Consider the following 18,741-nt stretch of genomic DNA (forward strand, 5'->3'; position numbering starts at 1 on the left):
TTAAAATAAAGTAAAATTGCATTGTCGACATTGGACTGTTTAAGGTGTACCCTGACAAACCCAGCACCCATCATCAAGTGAAATCTGTTCTGTGAACTTTACTTCCCATCTACCAGGTGGAGAAAGATGGTGGCATCAAAATCCCAGCATCAGTAGATCTGTAAGTGTTTTTTGTGTTCCACTGATATCACATTTCTGCACGATATGATAGTTTCGTTTTCCTGTCAGTATGCCTTTTGCATGCAATTTTAAGACGTTGTTGAAATGACTCAAGAAAGATAAAAATGTAGCATAAAAAGTAGTCAAATATTTTTCCACAATGTGGCCATGCTCCTGTAAAATGGCTTCTTATTCCTTGGCCATTATACAACGATGCAGAAGAGTCACTGGACCTAATGACTCCCACATGATGTTTGCCTGTGCTGTTACACATTACCCACTATGTTTAACAGCTGGCAATAGACATTGTACATTGAAGGCATCCTTTGACTCTCTCCAAATGTCAACCTTTTTGGATATTGAAAATAAGGTAAAAATAACTCTTCAGACCATATTACTGTGTTCCATTGCTCAGGGGTCTAGGTTTTGTGTTCCTTAAAAAATTAAAATTTTTTTGTGGACACTGGGTCACACAGGTGCTATATCAATTCTGTGGTGATTTCCAAGGCTGTGTTTTTGTGGTATTTATATATTATATATATATCCTGTCAATGAGATTCAACTTGAAACCAGTTCCTCTTTGCTGATGCAGTCTGTCTGTGTTTGGCATATGCTGCAGTTATTTTTGTGACAGTTCCCCTTAACATATTAAATAATTTAGCAATTTTTCTGACCAATACTCTTCCGATTCAGTTACCAAGTTTCTTTAAAACTTTGTTAATTACCTTATGTTGCTTTGAAAGCTCATGTCACAACATCAACAATTAAATTAAAAGTCAGCATTTTAAATCACAATACACATGACCCCATACTGACATGCCCCTTGCTCAGCAGAGCCTCTTAATTGTTTACAGCTAGTTAGGAGCTGCTGTACTGAGGCCCAGGCACCTGGTTCTCTGACTTCATGACCTAAAGGGTCCATGTCTGATGCACTGATGCGGTGAATTTTGTTGAGATCTGGGACTTCTCTTGCACTGCCTCTGCAGACTACCTGGAACTCCTCTCAAAATAGATCTCTCGAAATAGATCTCTCAAAATAGGCCCTTGGACGATTTGTCACCGAATATTCATACTGTGCCATTATTGCAATACATGAATTCACTCAAAGAAGTGAAGTTCAGCAAACATCTATTTTCAGAAATCCCTTATCCAGCAAGGGATTACAGCAATCTAAAGATACTCTTGGACGGAAGGAAATGCACAAATTCTAGGAAGACACAAAATCTAGACATAGAGGAGAGCCAGGACTGGATTTGAACCTCCAACCCAGGAGCTGTGAGGCATTAACACTATCCATTATGCTACTGTCCAGCAAACAAAGTATAGTAAAAGTGGTTTTTCATGAAACCATTTATCATCAGAATGTGCATGTTACTTGACGTTAATAAATCTTTATAATATCCCTTTATAGGGGGCACGATGGCGCAGTGGGTCTGACCGGGTCCTGCCCTCCAGTGGGTGTGGGGTTCAGGTCCCGCTTGGGGTGCCTTGTAACGGGGTGTGTCTCCTCACCCTCCAGCCTTACGCCCTGTGTTGCCGGGTTAGGCTCTGGCTCCCCGCGACCCTGCATGGGACAAGTGGTTTCAGAAAATATCCCTTTATGCCATATGCTTAGTGCAGTAACTTTGATGAAACCATAGGAGCATGGGGGACAAGGGTGGTGCTGCAAGTAGTTTCTTGTCTGGTTTAGGTGTCCTTAATGACCAATTAGTATCCCAGCACTTTTAGGCAGAGGACAGTGTTTATATCATAACAATTCTAGGAGGTCAAATCTTGGACTGAATTTTCTTTACTGCACCCTTGTACATTACAACATGCTCAGTAGGCCTACTTGTCATTTTACGTAAAGTAGCACTGCCTTGTGTTAATGATTACACAGCAGGTGAAAACGGATAAAAGGAAGTAAGAAGCCAAGTGGTCTTAACTATGACCTCTAATATGGTTTTATCTAATTTCCAAACTTAAATGTACTTGGATATGAAAAGGACACGGAGATCTCAAAAGCCTAATCCACTGGATGGCTTGTGTTGCATGTTATTTATTGTACAATTTTTCTTTGAACAATACCATGAGGTAGGTTGTACGTTGTGCTGTGTTAATAACTTGAACCAGATAGATGCACCAAGATAATTTGTTACTGATGTAATTCTTCATTCAGATTTACCCCACAAAGCAAGAGGTATGTCAGTCTTTCTAAATCTGTAAATAACTTGCTCTGTTCAGTTGTATTTAAACCTGTGGAATGTGCAGATTGCAGTTCCAATTAGCTCAAAGTAAAACAATCAAAGAAATAAGAAAATAATGGGAAGGAACTTCAAAAGAAAGGTAAATTTAATTCTCAGATTCCCAATATGATTATGACACAGCATTTAAGCCCCCAATAAAAATAGCAGATATAGATGAAAATATAGGTGCTATTTAAGATACTGGCGATCTTCGTAAACACACCCAACAGAAAATCTCTGACCCCAGAATTATTCTTTTTCTTTCATTCTCTCTTCTCTACTTCTGTTTTAGCTGTAAGTCAACAGGAAGTCAATAAAACCACAGGTTCAGTGTCACACAAACAGACAGCGGGTTTCAACATAGTTTATGCCATACCCCACTGCAGATGCCTTGCAAGCATAGTGAAGACATATTGTTTAATTTCTTTTTTTCATTACATAATTTAAAAGCAACATTATATTATTTGGTCACCAACAATTTAAAGGATGTAGCATATGAAGTGGCTGTATTCATTAACTGCAGGAGTGCATTGCTTCTATTAACTACGTTTTAATAAATTATTACTTATTCTACAACCAATATGTTAGATTTCATGTACAGAAATTTTCCAAGTATACGCATACAATTTGAAAATATTACGCTAAGACCCAATAACACTGCTGAGTCTAGCAACTAATTTTAGAAGAAAGAACAGAGAAGTATAATTTCCTGTATTTATATTGTATTTTGCAGAATTTGAAACTTTTCAAGACTCTAAAAAAACCATTTTATCGTGTTACATTCCATCATGCTGGTACATGTTAAAGCTTGATTTTACCCAGTGGCGTTTCACTTCATAAATGCGCCTGTTGAGTTTTTGTGTGGGATGCACACACATGTCAGAGAAAAGGGGGGTTAGTGGGGTAAGAGAGGAACAGGAAGAGAAAGATGCAGTTCGAAAGAGAGTGAGTCTGCACTGTGTGTGTCAGTCAAGCCTCAGTCCATTCTACGGAAAATCTGGTGTTTCTGTGTTTGTTTTTTCAACTTTCTGTCGCAGGCTTAAATTACGGTACCTTCAGCTGCTGTTGATTCAAGGAGGTGATGCACAGCAAAGCAGAAAAAAGAAAAGGAAACAGGTAAGAGAGAGTGATCAGAACAAGAAGGAAGCAAAGGAGCCATGGGGGTTGGGTGGCGGACAGATTTCAGTATACATTAATGCGCTGGTGAAACATTATGTTCATATTCTCATATAAAACAGAGCTATTGACCAGTTTTCGAGATGACTGGCAGCATAAAAAAATTATACTGTACAGGCCTACATTGTTCTGCACTAGATTAAATTCTGGGATTGATCTGTGGTCATTCTGGACTCATTATGTTAATCAAGTTCTATTAATATCAGCTTAATTTACTAAACGTTTGAGAACAATCAGAATAATGACAAGATGACTTTATTAGTGTTCTTCAGCACAATGATTTCTATGTTTTAGTCAGAATGTTGATATCTGAGCTATAAAGAATGTGTGTGGGATGGGACTTTGCTAATACACACACACACACACACACGTTTGCTTAAACCGCTTGTCCCAAGCTGGGTCGCGGTGAGCTGGAGCCCAACCCAGCAACACAGGGCTTAAGGCTATAGGGTGGGGACGGGTCATACACCCAGGATGGGACGCCAGCCCGTCACAAGGCACCCCAAGGGGAACTCGAACCTCAGGCTCACCAGAGAGCAGCACCCGGCCAAACCTTCTGCGCCACCACGCCCCCCACTTTGATAGTCATACAAAAATAATTGTTGTTAATATTATAGTTATTAGAAATATATTTATTAAAACAATTGAAGAGGACTTTTATCAGGAGATAAAGTTGACTCTGTTCAGATGTAGCTGGCCATTTCTTCTTAAACTTGGCATGTAGGTGTTGGATCAAAATTATTTTGACTAATTTTTATTCTCTTTTTCCTCAGGTTTACATGTAGGCTGGTTGGCTTGTGTTGAGGTCAATGGAAGTCAGTATTGATGTTAGAGATGAAACTACAGAAGCAGAGTTCTGTGAGCCGCTTTTCATCTACGAGGAAGGGGATGAAGTACAACGGCATGGAGCTAACAGCAGAAAAAGTGGCAGAAGAGTGCATGCTCCACATGTACATATAGAATCTGAAGAATGTGAAGTTGGAAACAAGGAGGCAGAGACAGAAGATTCAGTGGAGATACGCAGGATGGGACAAGAGGAGATCGAGGGAGAGAAAGGCCAAGTGAATAAAAAGGAGCCAGCACAACAATGTGAAGAGGAGGTCAATTTGGAGGGAGAGAGAGAAGATGAGGTGAATGATGAGAGAAAGACAACAAAAAGCAAAGAAACCAAGCTAGGAGGGAGTCTGGGTGGGCCAAGCAACGACGAAACAGAGACAGAAGCAAAATGCAGAGACATGCAAGCTGGGGCTGAATCTGAGAAAGAGCAGAAAACAAGAGGCACTTTTGCAGAAAAGGATGGAAAAAGGAGTGACATGTTAGGAACAGACGTGGGAACACAGGTTGTTGACCAACAAGCTCCTAAGCAGAGATCTAAGGATACATTGAGTCCCCAGGATGCACAGAAACAGGTAATACTGTCCTTCTATAAAGACACTTTAAATAGTATACGCAATTTATATACAGTATACTGTAATAGCAGTACCATAATGCTTCTAAAGTTTTGACTGTAAACAAATACAGAAGTTTACAACACAAGCTATGACACAAGGATGTGAATTCTGGTAAAAAAAAAAAAGGTCAACAGGGAAATGTTCTTCAGCAAATGGAAAGAGTATAAGGAGATGAAAATAACATAAATTACTAGGGACATGGGTTCTTCAGGACCTAGCAGACATTCAGACCAAGACAGGCTAGATATAGTTCCGATATGATTTTCCTAGTGTTTTTTGGTAAATGTTAAATTTTATATATCAGACATGTGTATGTTGAATTAAATAATATATAACATTACCTTTACATGCCTCAGATGTAGGGGTGCGGTGGTGCAGTGGGTTGGACCACAGTCCTGCTCTCCGGTGGGTCTGGGGTTCGAGTCCCACTTGGGGTGCCTTGCAACGGCCTGGCGCCCTGTCCTGGGTGTGTCCCCTCCCCCTCCGGCCTTACGCCCTGTGTTACCGGGTTGGGCTCCGGTTCCCCGCGACCCCGTCTGGGACAAGTGGTTCTGTGTGTGTGTGTGTGTGTGTGTGTGTGTGTACCTGGGATGTGTGATCAGACATTGGTTCAATATCTATTCTGTTTCTGTGGAATGTACCTGTTTTCCTTCTGTTGGCATGGATTTTCTCCACGTGCTCTGGTTTCCTCCCACAGTCCAAAGACGTATTTCTGGTGAACTACTCAATCTAAATTGCCTGTAGTGTGTTTATGTGTGAGTGAATGAGTGTAACTTTGTTTTGCTGTTTAAATGTGTAATGTTTGTTGGGAATTTAGTGTATCTAACATTATAAGTCACCTTAGATACAACGTAAGCTAACAACTAGTTAATCATTGTATTTCACTTTGTAGAAAAGGATCTGCTAAATGAAAAATGTACATGTAAATTTACAGCCTTGACTCATAAGTGTAAACATACAGCCTACATTAATTGACAGAATGTCCTCACAAAATGTTGTTGATGACATAATAAGGAAACCGCATGTATCATGACAACACGATTTAACTGGTCTGTATTAGTCATATTAATACATCAGCTACAATACTGTATCTTTCATTGTATCTCACCCCCTCACAACTCTATTTTAACTTTTATCACACTTAGAGACGTTTATCGTGTTTTCAACATATAGGCCACCCTCTCCAACAAAACTTGACTTTTGTATTAGATGTTAAATTTAGGTATTTGTTTACAATTACCAATGTGCAATATTGATTGCAATTGTTGTACTAGTCACACTATAATTTCATTTGACAGTTCATTACCAGTAAGCCAACTGCTACAAACAATCTGTCAGCAAAAATGAAAACTATTTAAAAGGAGTTACTAGTAGCAAATATCTTTAAGATAGTAAATCTCAGGTGCGTATTGTAATTAGATGGAAAAAATAATATGATGTTGATTTTAGCTGAAACAAAGAAATGCAAAGCCACTGAAACCCTGGGAGCAGGTACATAAGATAAAGGCATTTCAGTGGCATAGCTCTAAAAAAAATTCATAAATTCTTAAATTCATACCCTGCTGTTTCCTGTGTATAGATAAAACTGACGTGTGGTCATATTTAATACGTATCACCTTCTTTTGTATGTTTTTCTCAGATGCGCAGGTTAACCCCTGACTTTCCTGACTCCCTATATGAGCTGCTGTGCTCTATTCAGGAGGGTAGAAGGCTCAATGACCAGCGTTGCTCTTTTACACCAGAACGGAGGTGTCACTCTGAGCCAAGCACCCCTGTCCCACGACACAAAGGTGAAAAACGTGGTATATTTTATCCCTACAGCTTAGATCATACTGGGGAGGTAGTGTGTGGCATAGTTAGGTCGCCATTTGTGATCAGGAGCCTCTTTGGGTGCAATATTCTGCCTTTGTTCTGTTGAGAGGAGAGAGAAGATTTTCAGGGTTTTTCCTGCTGTTCACTGTGGCTCAAGACTGCCAGGTATTTGTGTTACCGGTTGTCACTGGCAACAGTCTTATTGGTTCCTCCAGTTGGCCCTTAATCCTCCCACATTTTGCCATATTTGCAGAGTGAAAGGAAGTCAAACTCAACCTGAACATCATGTGAGGGAATGTGGATCCTATTTACTGCAGTTTTGATGTTTGAAAGTATTATTAAATTTTTAATTACACTACAATCAGTCAAAATTTAAGATTTAAATAAGCAATAACTAGACAGCAACAGTGACAAGCAAACTAATTTATTATTCTTTTTATTATTTCTGTTTCACTTTAAAAAGTACTAATGCCTGTGAATTTGATGTTGTGACTCATGCAGTTTTTGGAAATAGCAACTGCAAAAATACATTCTTCAAAGTCTTTGTTCTGTCAAGATAACTGGGTTTCGAGATGTGCGCAACATGGAACATTATGTCCCAAAGTTTTAAGCACTTATAATTACGGACAAGATATAGACAGCAACACAAAACTAGCAATGTTTTAGCTATATTATGATGGTTAATAAAGTAACTATGTGTTTTTTGTTTCAGCAAAATTGTTCTTCAGTTAATGAGAATGTAGTTTAGAGATTTTCGTACGTCACAGTTTGTTACATACAAGAACAAATGAAGTGAATAACAGCTTCGAATCCCATATTCACTATAGTTTTGACAATCTTTCAGTTTGAGTCTTTTTGCATAACAAGTCAAGAGAAATTTATGTGAAATCTCACATTTTCTTGTTATCATTGTAGTGATGTTCTCATCAATGACATCACTCCAAAAGGAGGAGTTTTTCGAGCTAGTGGCTACATTCCAAGGCCGTCGGCTTGATGACCAGCGTGCGGAACTGCAGCGTAGTCCATCCTCTCCAGAACCTCCTCAGTTTAAAGTGAACAAGAAGAAGAACAGCATAAAGGAAGTGGAATTAAAGGGAGTGGCCACCAAATCAGCTCCTAAAGAGGATCTGTACAACATGATTCTTACTTCTCAAGTAATTTTCAAGATTTTTTATGTCAAAGTTGGTTCAACAACTTATTAATAAAACCAGAAGTTGACTTACGTAATATAAGTTATCTACACACCTAAAGGAGTTTGTGGCCAGTAGCAATGGACACAAGGCATCCTCTTTGCTCAGTCTCAGTGTTTTTCCTTCTGATTTCCAGGCCCAAGGGAGACTAGAGGACCAACGCAGTGCTGCTCCTGGCCCCATGGATGATGAGGACTTCTTCTCCTTGCTCTTGAAAGTCCAAGGTGGGCGAATGGATGAACAGAGGACGGAGCTTCCTATGGCACTCCAATACTAATGCCAAGAACAAGTTGGGAACTGGGCATAGAAGGTTGTGTTGATAGTGTGGTAGGGATCATGACAGGTAGGCTTTCATGCATCAGGTCCACATTTTTGGCATGCCAAGACTTTTCCAAGACCTTGTAATAGATGTCTAATCATTTCTGCTTGAGTTAGGCATTACACTCTTTGATTTATCTGCTCATATGAGTTAAAACTGTTAGCAACAAAAGCTGTGGAGATCAAACAGCATTTGCACTATTTCAAGTATATTTCAAAGTACTATCCCACTCTTTTCAGCATATTTTCAGTATATGCAAGTCATTGTTCAGAGTGTTATAACAAATGTGTCCGTGTCTAGTCAGGGCAGTGATAATGTCAGAGATAAAAGGGTATTTATACAAGAAGAGAGGACAAAAAAATTACTTAGCATCAGTTTCTAGATGTAAGTTATTGAAAGGCTAGTCACTCTTAGTGTCATAATTTAATGGCTTCATACGCCATGTTCTGTGTATAATCAAATAAAACTACACAACTATATGTTGTCAGCAAACACTGTCTTGCGAATGTAAAAATGATGTAGAGTGCATTGATAAGCGCATGTAATTATCCATTATAAAACCCATGGAAATGAAACAAAATAATATTGTTTAAATTGTAATTATAGCGGAATTATAAAATGTAATGTCAAGTGTCGTATTTCCATTTCATCAGTTCTATCACTTTGCTTCAAGAAACATATAAACAAAGAAGAATCAAAGTGACTGTGTAACCGAGATCTCATTGTACAGCATACACTTCTCACTGACAAAATGGGAATATTAGCCACACAGTTTAAATTGAGTTTTTTGACAGTTTATCAGAAGTAATCAAATCATTCTTGAACACTGATCACGAGCGCTGTAAGAAATTAGACTTCAGTATTCTACATGTTAAACCATCTTCTTTCAAACAACATTGGCCAGTATGTCACCATTTCCTAGGACAATGCTGACATATCATGATGTCACATGGAGGAAATATTTGCAATGCTGCTCACAGTCTTAAGACCATAATATGAAAGAGCTGCGCTGGAAACGTTATTGTGTGCCACACCTTAAACCAGCCCAGTGCCGCACAAAGTAAAACACTGAAAATAGCAACATCATGAACTATATTAATATTTTTGATATAGATTCTTCTTAAAGCAATACCAACTGTCAAATGGTATCGGAACATTCACAAAAATTAATGGATCTTAATGGTTGATAAAAGGGGAAATTTTCCACTTTCCTTAGTACATGTAAAACTTGACTCCCAACAATTTTAACACTTTAATTTTATTAAATACTTTTATGGTGGACTGGCTTTTAATGACCTGACTTCTGTTGACCCATAGGCACTACCTCAGATAAATCTGGTGCTAAGAATCTTTGCAGTGTCACCTCTGATATTTAGATTGTTCTCATGGAAGTCCTCTACCAGTCACCCTTTTATTGTGAAGAGCCTGATTATGAAGATAAGCAATGATTAATAAAAATGGTTGAAACAATCTGGCTGCAGTGAACACAGGAAGTCTTCAAGCCTACAGACGTCAGTCTCACATCATGAAAATATTGATAACAGTAAGAACACTGGGTGAAATGAGTAGTGATCAGGCTGGAGTGAGCTGGTGATGTGCTGGCACAGCAAGTAGGGCTGCTGTCTCATAGTGCCTGGGTGGGGTGAGAGGACATCGGTTCAATCCCCATTCAGTCTGTGTGGAATTTGTACATTGTCTGTGTGGGTTTCCTCTAGGTGCTCTGGTTTCCTCCCACAGTCCAAAGGCATGCTGTTCAGGTTCACCCATAATGTGTGAGTGACACAGAGAGTGTGTTTCACTGATGTATGGATGAGTGACCCAGTGTAAGTCACCTTGGTGAATAAGGTGTGTGGGCTGATGACACTACATAGAGTTCATTGGAAGTTGCTTTGGAGAAAAAGATCTGCTAAGTAAATAAATGTAGAGGGGTTGCAAACACATGCACTGAATATTATGGAGCTGTTGGTTCAATGTCCCTCTTTTGGTGAGTCTCCCGAAGCTTATTCATAGATTTTTTGCTGTGATCGACCTGCATGATGGCTCACCTGAATTCGTATGACTCTGGATATACAGCACACAGTCAGAAAGAAACAGAAGCCACCCAAAAACAGAGAAAAGCATAACTTCAAAGTGAACCTTCCTACCTGCTTCTTCAAAGAACAAGCAACATTATTAATCCATATGCTATACATCCATATGCTGTTCAAAAACACAAAATATTAAGCAACCCAAAGTACAAGGGACAGTGGATATGTTCACTGTGTTCGAAACATAATGATTTAATCAATTTAGTGCAAAGTTAATTTTACGTTACTGTAAATTAAGACACAGATTCATGACAGCTGTATAGGAACTGCAGAAGTGAGAATTGGAACAGAAGGACACAAAAAAGTGCTTATGGTCAACAATAAAGAACAAAAAAGTAAAAAGGAAAAAGCATAAAGAATAAGGAAAAAGCAGGGAATGAAAGATATTTAATTAATGTATAAAAAAATTGGCAGAGAGGATGCAGTCCATGGGAAAGGAACAGTAAGGACTAACATCAACTGTTATTTTCCTCTGGCCTTTGTCCAAGGTTACTTGCAATGTCAGATAAGCAACTTAACAATGATTTACCCATATAAACAGTTGAATACTTTTATTCTATCAGTTCAGGGTTAAGTACCTTGTTCAAGTGTATTATAACAAGAACGGGCTTTGAACCCATCTGACCGCCAAGTTACAAAGCAACCCCTCCAATCTTTGTGTTAGCTGTTCTCTACCACACTACCTGTTAACACATCTACAAGTTTTTTCCAGAAGACTGAGACACAGGTAAGGGGAGAGAATTTGCCCCAGGTGGAGGAGTTCAAGTATCTTGGGGTCTTGTTCACGAGTGGGGGGGAGTAGGGAGCGTGAGATCAGCCGCAGACTGGGAGCAGCGGCAGCAGTAATGCGGTCGCTGTACCGGACTCTCGTGGTGAAGGGGCAGCTGAGCCATAAGGCGAAGCTCTCCATTACCGGTCGATCTACATCCCTACTCTCACCTTTGGTCCTGAACCTGAAAGAATAAGATCGTGGATACAGGCGGCTGAAATGAGTTTTCTTCACAGGGTGTTGGGACTCACTCTCCGTGACAGGGTGAGGAGTTCGGACATCCAGGAGAAACTCAGAGTAGAGCCGCTATTCCTCCACATTGAGAGGAGCCAGTTGAGGTGGTTCGGGCATCTGATAAGGATGTCCCTGGGCGCATCCCTTCGGAGGTACACCAGGCACGGCCAACTGGGACGAGGCCCCGAGGTCAGCCCAGGACCCGCTGGAGGGATTATATCTCACATTTGGCCTGGGAACGGCTGGGGATCCCCCAGGCTGAGCTGGAGGAAGTTGCGTGGGACAGGGACGGCTGGGCCTCTCTGCTCGCCCTGCTGCCGCCACGATGGAAGATGGATGGATGGTTGATACACACACACACACACACACACACACACACACACACACACACACACACGCGCGCGCGCGCGCAATGTCTACAACTGCTTATCCCAAGCATGGTCGTGGCAAACCGCGGCCTAGCTCGGCAACACAGGGTGCAAGGCTAAAGGGGACATACCCAGGACGGGATGCCAAGTCATCGCAAGGCACCCCAAGCAAGACTCGAACCCCAGAGCCGCCACACAGCAGGCACTGACTGCACCCCCTGCCAGTTTATCACCAAGTTTGCCAAACTACAGCTACATTTAAACCAGGAAAGCCAGTTTTATCTGTCTTCAGGGTGTATGGTAGCACAGTGGCACAGTGAGTAGTGCTGCTGCCTCACAGCATCTGGGTGATACAAAAGGATGTGGGTTCGATCCCTGCTAAGTTTGTGTGGAGTTTGCATGTTCTTCCTGTGTTTGTGGGTTTCCTCTGGGTGCTCTGGTTTCCTCCCACAGTCCAGAGACATGCTGTTCAGGTTCCCTATAGTGTGTGATGGACAGAGAGAGTGTGATCCACCGATGTATGGATGAGTGACCCAGTGTAAGTAGAGGATCTAGCAGTGTAAGTCACTACAGTGAATAAGGTGTGTGGGTTGATGACACTATATAGAGCTTATTGGAAGTTGCTTCGGAGAAAAGTGTCTGCTAAAAATGTAAATGTACACATAAGCCTTTATAAGCATGGTGGTGTGTAATGAGTGAAACACAAACATTTTCACCTGTACTCGGCCTAACACATGTGATCATCGTGTTGCTGAAATCATGGGTCCCGTTGCACCATCATTTTGGGTTGTTCAAGAACTTGTAGCAACGGGAATGTAGTTAGCGATAAAGAAACGCCTAATGGAGCACTAGTTGTGGGTGGCTGAAGGACACTTGTGAAATCAAATGGAGACTAGTTTCGAGCTAGCGAAGGAGGACAGACACGAAGCGCTTCGCGGTGTCCCCGAGAACCTGGTGTGAGGCTCCAGGCTCCTCCCCACCGCTAAGCGACGCGCTGCGTTCCGGCTGCGCGCGGGGAGGTTCCGCCGGGGGCACGCGCTCGCTCTCGAGCCAAAGACGACGCTTAGACGGTGAGCTCGGCGGACGGAGACGCGAACGCACGCGTAGCGCGATCCTTCACAGCCCGCACGACAAATCAGATATTTTATACGCCGGTAAGTGACACGCAGCCCGGCTGCGCAGTTAGACGTTGTTGTCGACGCATATGATGATTCGCTAAGAAGCGTAAAGAGAAAAGTTTCGCGCTGCAAAACCGCCGCAGAGCTGCTGCAGCTGAGCTTGGGCTCGTACCTCAGTCAGTCAGTACTTGAACTACACCGCACCTGCGTGTCACTTACTCTGTGAAAGAATTGTTGATTATATATATATGTACTCCAACTCTGTTCGATTTCACTTTTTCTGCCATCAGGCCATGCTGTGGTTCATGACCCCCCTTGCCCTTGTGCTCCTGCTGCTGGCAGTCCTGCGTGCTCCACCTGGAGGGTCCGCCGCCTCGCCCGGCATCTCCTGCTACAGCGACCACGGGGACCCCACCGACTGGTCAGGCTCTTGCGCTCAGAATCTGTGCCTTTCTTTTCCGCTGCCCTCAGCGTTTCTGTTTCCGCTCAACGCCACTGTGTCGCTCGTGCGATCTGCTGTCACATGCCATGCCATGGAAGTGACTCGGTGCCTTGCTCTTGGCTGCTGCCGGGGCCACACGGGGCCCCTGCGTCACCGATGCTTCGCTGCAGCTCCGGGCAAGAATGTCACGTGCTGTTTCGCTGTGCCGCAGGTTCCACCTGTACAAACTGCCCCGCCTCGCTCACCAGCTCCGCAGCGATGGGCTCCAGTACCTGCTGATGGGCCCCGGGAGCGAGGGGTGGGCGCCGGGGGCCGTGGAGGTCAACGACAGCGCGGGAGCTCTGGGCCGGACTGTGGGGCAGCTGTACCAGCAGCGGGAGGTGGGACTGCTGCTCCATGTCCCATCGGACACGCTGCTTTACATTGACAGTACATTTATTCATTCCCCATGGAGCAAGGTCACTGTCTTAAATTGGTGCAGTAAAAATTGTCCAACTGTGTCACTCACTGGGTAGGTAATTGTGGAGCATAACATTGTAAGTCACTTAGGAGAAAAGCATTAGCTCAATAAGTGCAAGAAAACAAAGTTATACATCTGCATTGTGAATTACTGAGATTTTTTCACTTTTCTCCAAAGTGACTCAGCATATAAAGCTACTTAGAATGAATTACCCATTTATGCTGCTGGGTAACTTTACTAGAGCAATTTAGGGTAAGTACCTAGCTCAGGGGTACTATAGCTGGAGGGGGGATTTGAACCTGCAACATTTGGGTCTAAAGGCAGCTGCTCTATTCACTGTTCTGCCCTTTGTAACTTCTGTAAGTGTAGTACATTTTTGTATTTGTCTAGAAAAAAGAGGATTCAATCACAAAAAACTGCTTCCTACTGCCATCATTTTTATTTATACATTAAGTTAGACTAAATTCAATAGAAGAAATTGTTTACAAGATTTTTTTGTAGTTATGGACAATTAGTTCACAAAAGCAGTTCATGTTTCAGCATTATGATTTTCATTTACCTGTTTTTTTCCCCAAATAGTATTTGTTTCTGCATATTTGGGGCTTTGAATGAAATAGGGAAAAAGACCTTTTGAAAAAGGAACTGTGAAATTGTGTGGTTTTGGTTTTATACTGCAGTATGCTGAGTAAGAATAGTTGGTGAAATTGCTGTGTCTTATGCTTCTTACCAGACATGTGGATATGGACTCTGTTTTACAAAATCCACCACACTCTTAAATCCTAAACAAATTTTAAATTTCTTGTATTGTCATTTCCTGTTAGTTCATTTTAAGTGTTATGCGATACATGCCTAAAAATGACATTCTTTATCTCTGAATTATAGTGTTTTTTTTTTTGGGGTAAACCAGACTGGAAATTGCCATTTCAGAAGTGTGTTCTTGCTTACTGCTAAAATACTGCCGTAACCAAAAACACACTTCATGAAAACGTTGAAAGGCTGTTTAATAACTTCTTAGGCAAAAGTGTGCGTTTTGAATTGTTTGTAATTAATTAGCTAAATTTCAGCTTATAAATGTGCGTGTTTTTCATTGTTAGGCTGATGAGATTGCATATATCCTTTACAATGACCAGAAGCCTAAGGAGGAGGGTTCAGGTTTTGCTGTGCAGCATGAAAAAGGTCACACCAAAGGTATGATGGAGCCTTCCCTTTCTCTCAAGGGTATCTCTTACTCTTTCATACTCCAGATGTATGCTTTTGTTTATTTGCACTTATTACTTACCCAGTTGTACACTTAAGCAATTAAAGATAATTACCATGCTCAATGGTCCTACAGCTGGAGGTGGGGTTCAAACCTGTGACCTTCAGCTGCAGCAGCAGCAGCTCTAGCCTTTCTGCTACAGGCTGCTCCCATTTAGATGTATCTCTTAATTGGCAAACAGAAATATTTGTTTTTCTATGCATCTTGTAATTTGGTAGTCCACCATCTGTTGATAGTAATACTCTATATTGTATCTTTTCAAAAAAAAACAATTACGTTTAGTTTTACCCTGTAAATTTACTAGACCTTGAATAGCCAAAATGCTCAATAGCTACACCTTGTGGTGGAAATTTGTTATTGACATTTTAAACCTGCAATAGAAATATTTCATTAATAGACAGTTAAAAATACCAGTGGAATCAGTGTCATAAAAGATAAATGGTTTTACATTCATTCTGAAATTTTAAATGTGTTTACATATGAAATATATGTAACAGTTCACCATCTCTTTCTCTTGTGCATTCCATAGGTGTTGTTTTGTTGGATAAGACTCAGGGTTTCTGGTTGGTCCACAGTACACCTCATTTTCCACCTCCTAAGGACGAAGGCGAATTTGCGTATCCCAGCACCGGGGAGAAAAATGGACAAAACTTTCTCTGTGTCACTTACCCGCTGGAGAGATTCCAAACCATTGGTAAGGATGTACCTCGACATTAATGGGGTATAAAGATGACATTAAAAATGTCTAATGAGCTGTATCTGTCTTCCTCATTGTGTACGTTCCTTTATTGTTCTTCTGAAATGGATGAATAATAATAAATATTGTGATTTTATGTTAATAAGACTTTTACTGTCTGTAATTATTTTTTGTATACTGCCTCTTTAACATTAGCAGCAGCCTACATAACTGGCTCCATTGCCATAGTAACCATCAAAAGACCCCTTTCAATAACTGCTTTTTCTATTGTAAGTGTGCAGTGATGTCTCAGAGTGTGTTTGTGTTATATGAGGCAGATGCTTAATGTAAATGGTATGATAATTCCTCAGTAACTGAACCCAAGGGTACGTTCTCTGTGTGATGCTCTGAAACGATCAAACCAGTGACTTGTAAGAGGTAAGAGACTGTTTTGGGTACCACGCTAGTGAATCATGTGGGCTGCTTTATCAGCTCATTTACACACTTGTTTACCGCTCCAGGGTCTGGGAGAGCATGCGCACGTTCAACTGCCGAACCAGTGTTTGATCACTTACTGCCGTATACGTACTCATAAGGTGTGTGAACATGAAGTGAGTTCTGCGGTGCTTTGTGTTAATGCGGTTCCCTTGATGTGTGTGTTACAGGTGAGCAGCTGAGCATCAATGAGCCGCTCATCTACGACTGCAGCGTGCCAGATTCTATGGCCTCTTCCCTGCCTTCACTTGCTGCTCTCTGTGGGAAGAGCTGGAGCGAGGGGTCAAATGCGAGCCTGCCTCTCTCCGACCCCCTCTCTCTGGTTCCATCCAATCGCAGCGTGGAGCTCGCCTCCTTGGCGGGTACCGCCTTCGTCAGCTTTGCGAAGGGCTCGTCTTTCGAGAACGGTGAGTGCTACGATGTACGTGCGATCCTCTCATGGCGCAAAGTTCGTTTCGAAATATACAGTTTTGAAGTGGAAATAATCACAGCCGAAAAAAAGAAAGCTGATTAAACGTAAAAAAAGAAGGCCGCGGATTTTCAGACATTCTGTACTTTTTCTGAAGGCAGTTGTTCAGTTATTTGAGGGTTTGGGCATAGATCAATGGCAGTGTTTAATTTTTTTCACCAGAAATGAAAGCATGCAACCTTGGAAGTGTTTGCAGCTGATGGTAATTTGTCTTTTTGCTGTAAGTAGTACAGTGACTCCTCAAGCTGCAAACACAAATGGGAAAAGACGTCTGTTCATAGCGTGCATAATTCCATTCGCTTTTGACTCCTACCTCACAGTTAATAAAAGCTTAATTATACAGACATGCTTTAGTTTATTCATGGGTTCCATTCTGGAAAAAAAAAATGTCAGATATAGCTTTAATTAAAAACCTTGGCAAGACTTTTATTGTAATCATTTTATTGACTTCAAGATAGATTAAAATTTGAAAATCTCTGAAAAATATCTTCACAGCCTCTTTTTAGTGCTGATCGTTGCTCGATATATCCCATAAACACATGCAACGTTCATCATCTTGTTAATGGCTCAAACGGAGAACACCGTATGGTAGATGAGGTACAAACACTGGGGCGGTGAGCTGAATAGTGTTCAGTCCTACAGCCCAAATTTATATCGATGCTTTTTACTCGCATCTGTTCTCTCAGCAGGTTAATACAGGTCACATTCTCTCTGCTAAGTTTCAGTCTTTTCCAACATAAATTTTAGAAAATGCAATAGGAAAAAAAAAACAAAAAATGTTCAGAAAATCGTAGTCTCATAAAATTGGTCGTAACAAAAGCAGGTGCTGAAAAAATGTATTTTCATAAGTTTGTCGACATGTTTTTTTTTTTTTTTCAATGGCTCTTCACTGATCCACATTGACTCCAGATACTTCTCCCCTCTTTCCAGACCTCTACCACTCCTGGGTGGCCCCAGCTCTGCAGTCCAATCTGTTGGTTCAGTTCTGGCACGAGTCCGCTGGAGTCCTGCCCTCAGACTGCTCCCAGAACTGGGAGGTCCTCAACGTGAAGACCATCTCCCTCGGATCAGCTGACGAATTCATGACCACCAAAGACCACTCGAAGTGGGCTGTTGGCACAGAGGATGCAAGTGGGAGCTGGATATGTGTGGGCGACATTAACCGGAATGAGGCGGAGGAGAAGCGGGGGGGTGGCACTGTATGTCACAGTAACAGCGCTGTGTGGAAGGCCTACAGGACCGCAGTGGTGGAATACTACCCCTGTGAGGGGTGACGAGGCGGGAGGGTAAGACCTGCATCAATTGACGTGTTGAGAGTCATATTTTTGTCATATTTAAATAATTTAAATACAAGTGTTAAGCATTTATGATAGTTAAGATAAAATATTTTCATTGATAGTCCTTGAATGTGGGACCTAGCAATTTATTAGAAATAGCATCTGGGGAACAGACTACAATCAGTTCTTAGTTCCAGCAGTTTTTTTTTTAATCTTGGAGTTTTTAAAATGACGAACATAAACACAAAGTTACGGACATTTCCTCCTCTGGGATGTAAAGTATATTTGTATATGTTGTAAGGTGTATGTAAAGAAACGAACCCGTAGATCACATTTTTAACGTGTTGTGATTTTTTTTTTTTTTTTTTTTTAAAAAAAAAAAAAAAACATTTTTCAATACAGGAAATCCAAGGAACTTCATGTAAAGCATTTGCACGGTGAGAGGAGCCAAGTCAAAATAATGTTTGGTAATTAAATAGATTTCCTTACTAACTTTATTCCCGCCCTTTTCATATACTAATAACAGCTCTTTTGTAAGAGGGAAAACAGCAGCACACTAATTCTACATAAATATCCACACACGTGTTATCCTTCTAATGATATACTAACTTTTCAGATGTCATTATCAAAGATGACCATCACACATGTGTTCATAGTTTGTAAGATATATTCGGGGTTAAAATTAGTTTTTCATGACTGTGCGCTCTGTGAGTGGTGTACAGATGTTTCCAGCGTTGACTAATACAACCCAAGGAT

The 18,741-nt window shown here is 41.2% G+C and overlaps 2 protein-coding genes across 3 annotated transcripts; both read left to right on the forward strand.

Moving 5' to 3' along the window:
• Window positions 1-3,329: 3,329 nt before the first annotated feature.
• On the forward strand, window positions 3,330-8,310 carry LOC114909125 (G-protein-signaling modulator 1-like). Its single transcript, XM_029245998.1, has 5 exons — window positions 3,330-3,500; window positions 4,334-4,969; window positions 6,651-6,801; window positions 7,739-7,977; window positions 8,150-8,310. Exons 2-5 carry the CDS (start codon window positions 4,370-4,372, stop codon window positions 8,288-8,290), a joined length of 1,131 nt encoding a protein of 376 aa, XP_029101831.1. The 5' UTR covers window positions 3,330-3,500; window positions 4,334-4,369; the 3' UTR covers window positions 8,291-8,310.
• A 4,427-nt stretch (window positions 8,311-12,737) lies between these two features.
• dnase2 (deoxyribonuclease II, lysosomal) lies at window positions 12,738-18,570 on the forward strand. 2 transcript variants are annotated; one of them, XM_029245974.1, is made up of 8 exons: window positions 12,738-12,944; window positions 13,199-13,329; window positions 13,562-13,730; window positions 14,905-14,998; window positions 15,598-15,762; window positions 16,410-16,646; window positions 17,639-17,994; window positions 18,388-18,570. In XM_029245974.1, the coding sequence occupies exons 2-7, from the start codon at window positions 13,202-13,204 to the stop codon at window positions 17,980-17,982; spliced, it is 1,137 nt and encodes a 378-aa protein (XP_029101807.1). In that variant the 5' UTR covers window positions 12,738-12,944; window positions 13,199-13,201; the 3' UTR covers window positions 17,983-17,994; window positions 18,388-18,570. The 2 variants fall into 2 exon arrangements, with proteins under 2 accessions (XP_029101807.1, XP_029101808.1); XM_029245975.1 differs by having other exon boundaries at window positions 12,738-12,860.
• Window positions 18,571-18,741: the final 171 nt, after the last annotated feature.

Source organism: Scleropages formosus, chromosome 18 (genome assembly GCF_900964775.1).
Source record: "Scleropages formosus chromosome 18, fSclFor1.1, whole genome shotgun sequence".
Lineage (NCBI taxonomy): Eukaryota > Metazoa > Chordata > Actinopteri > Osteoglossiformes > Osteoglossidae > Scleropages > Scleropages formosus.

Coding starts and splice junctions, on each gene's coding strand:
- LOC114909125 (XM_029245998.1), top strand. CDS start 4,370: ATGGAAGTCAGTATTGATGTTAGAGATGAAACTACAGAAGCAGAGTTC. Junction 4,970..6,650: donor CCCAGGATGCACAGAAACAG/GTAATACTGTCC, acceptor TGTTTTTCTCAG/ATGCGCAGGTTAACCCCTGA. Junction 6,802..7,738: donor CCCTGTCCCACGACACAAAG/GTGAAAAACGTG, acceptor TTATCATTGTAG/TGATGTTCTCATCAATGACA.
- dnase2 (XM_029245974.1), top strand. CDS start 13,202: ATGCTGTGGTTCATGACCCCCCTTGCCCTTGTGCTCCTGCTGCTGGCA. Junction 13,731..14,904: donor AGCTGTACCAGCAGCGGGAG/GTGGGACTGCTG, acceptor TTTCATTGTTAG/GCTGATGAGATTGCATATAT. Junction 15,763..16,409: donor GGAGAGATTCCAAACCATTG/GTAAGGATGTAC, acceptor TGTGTGTTACAG/GTGAGCAGCTGAGCATCAAT.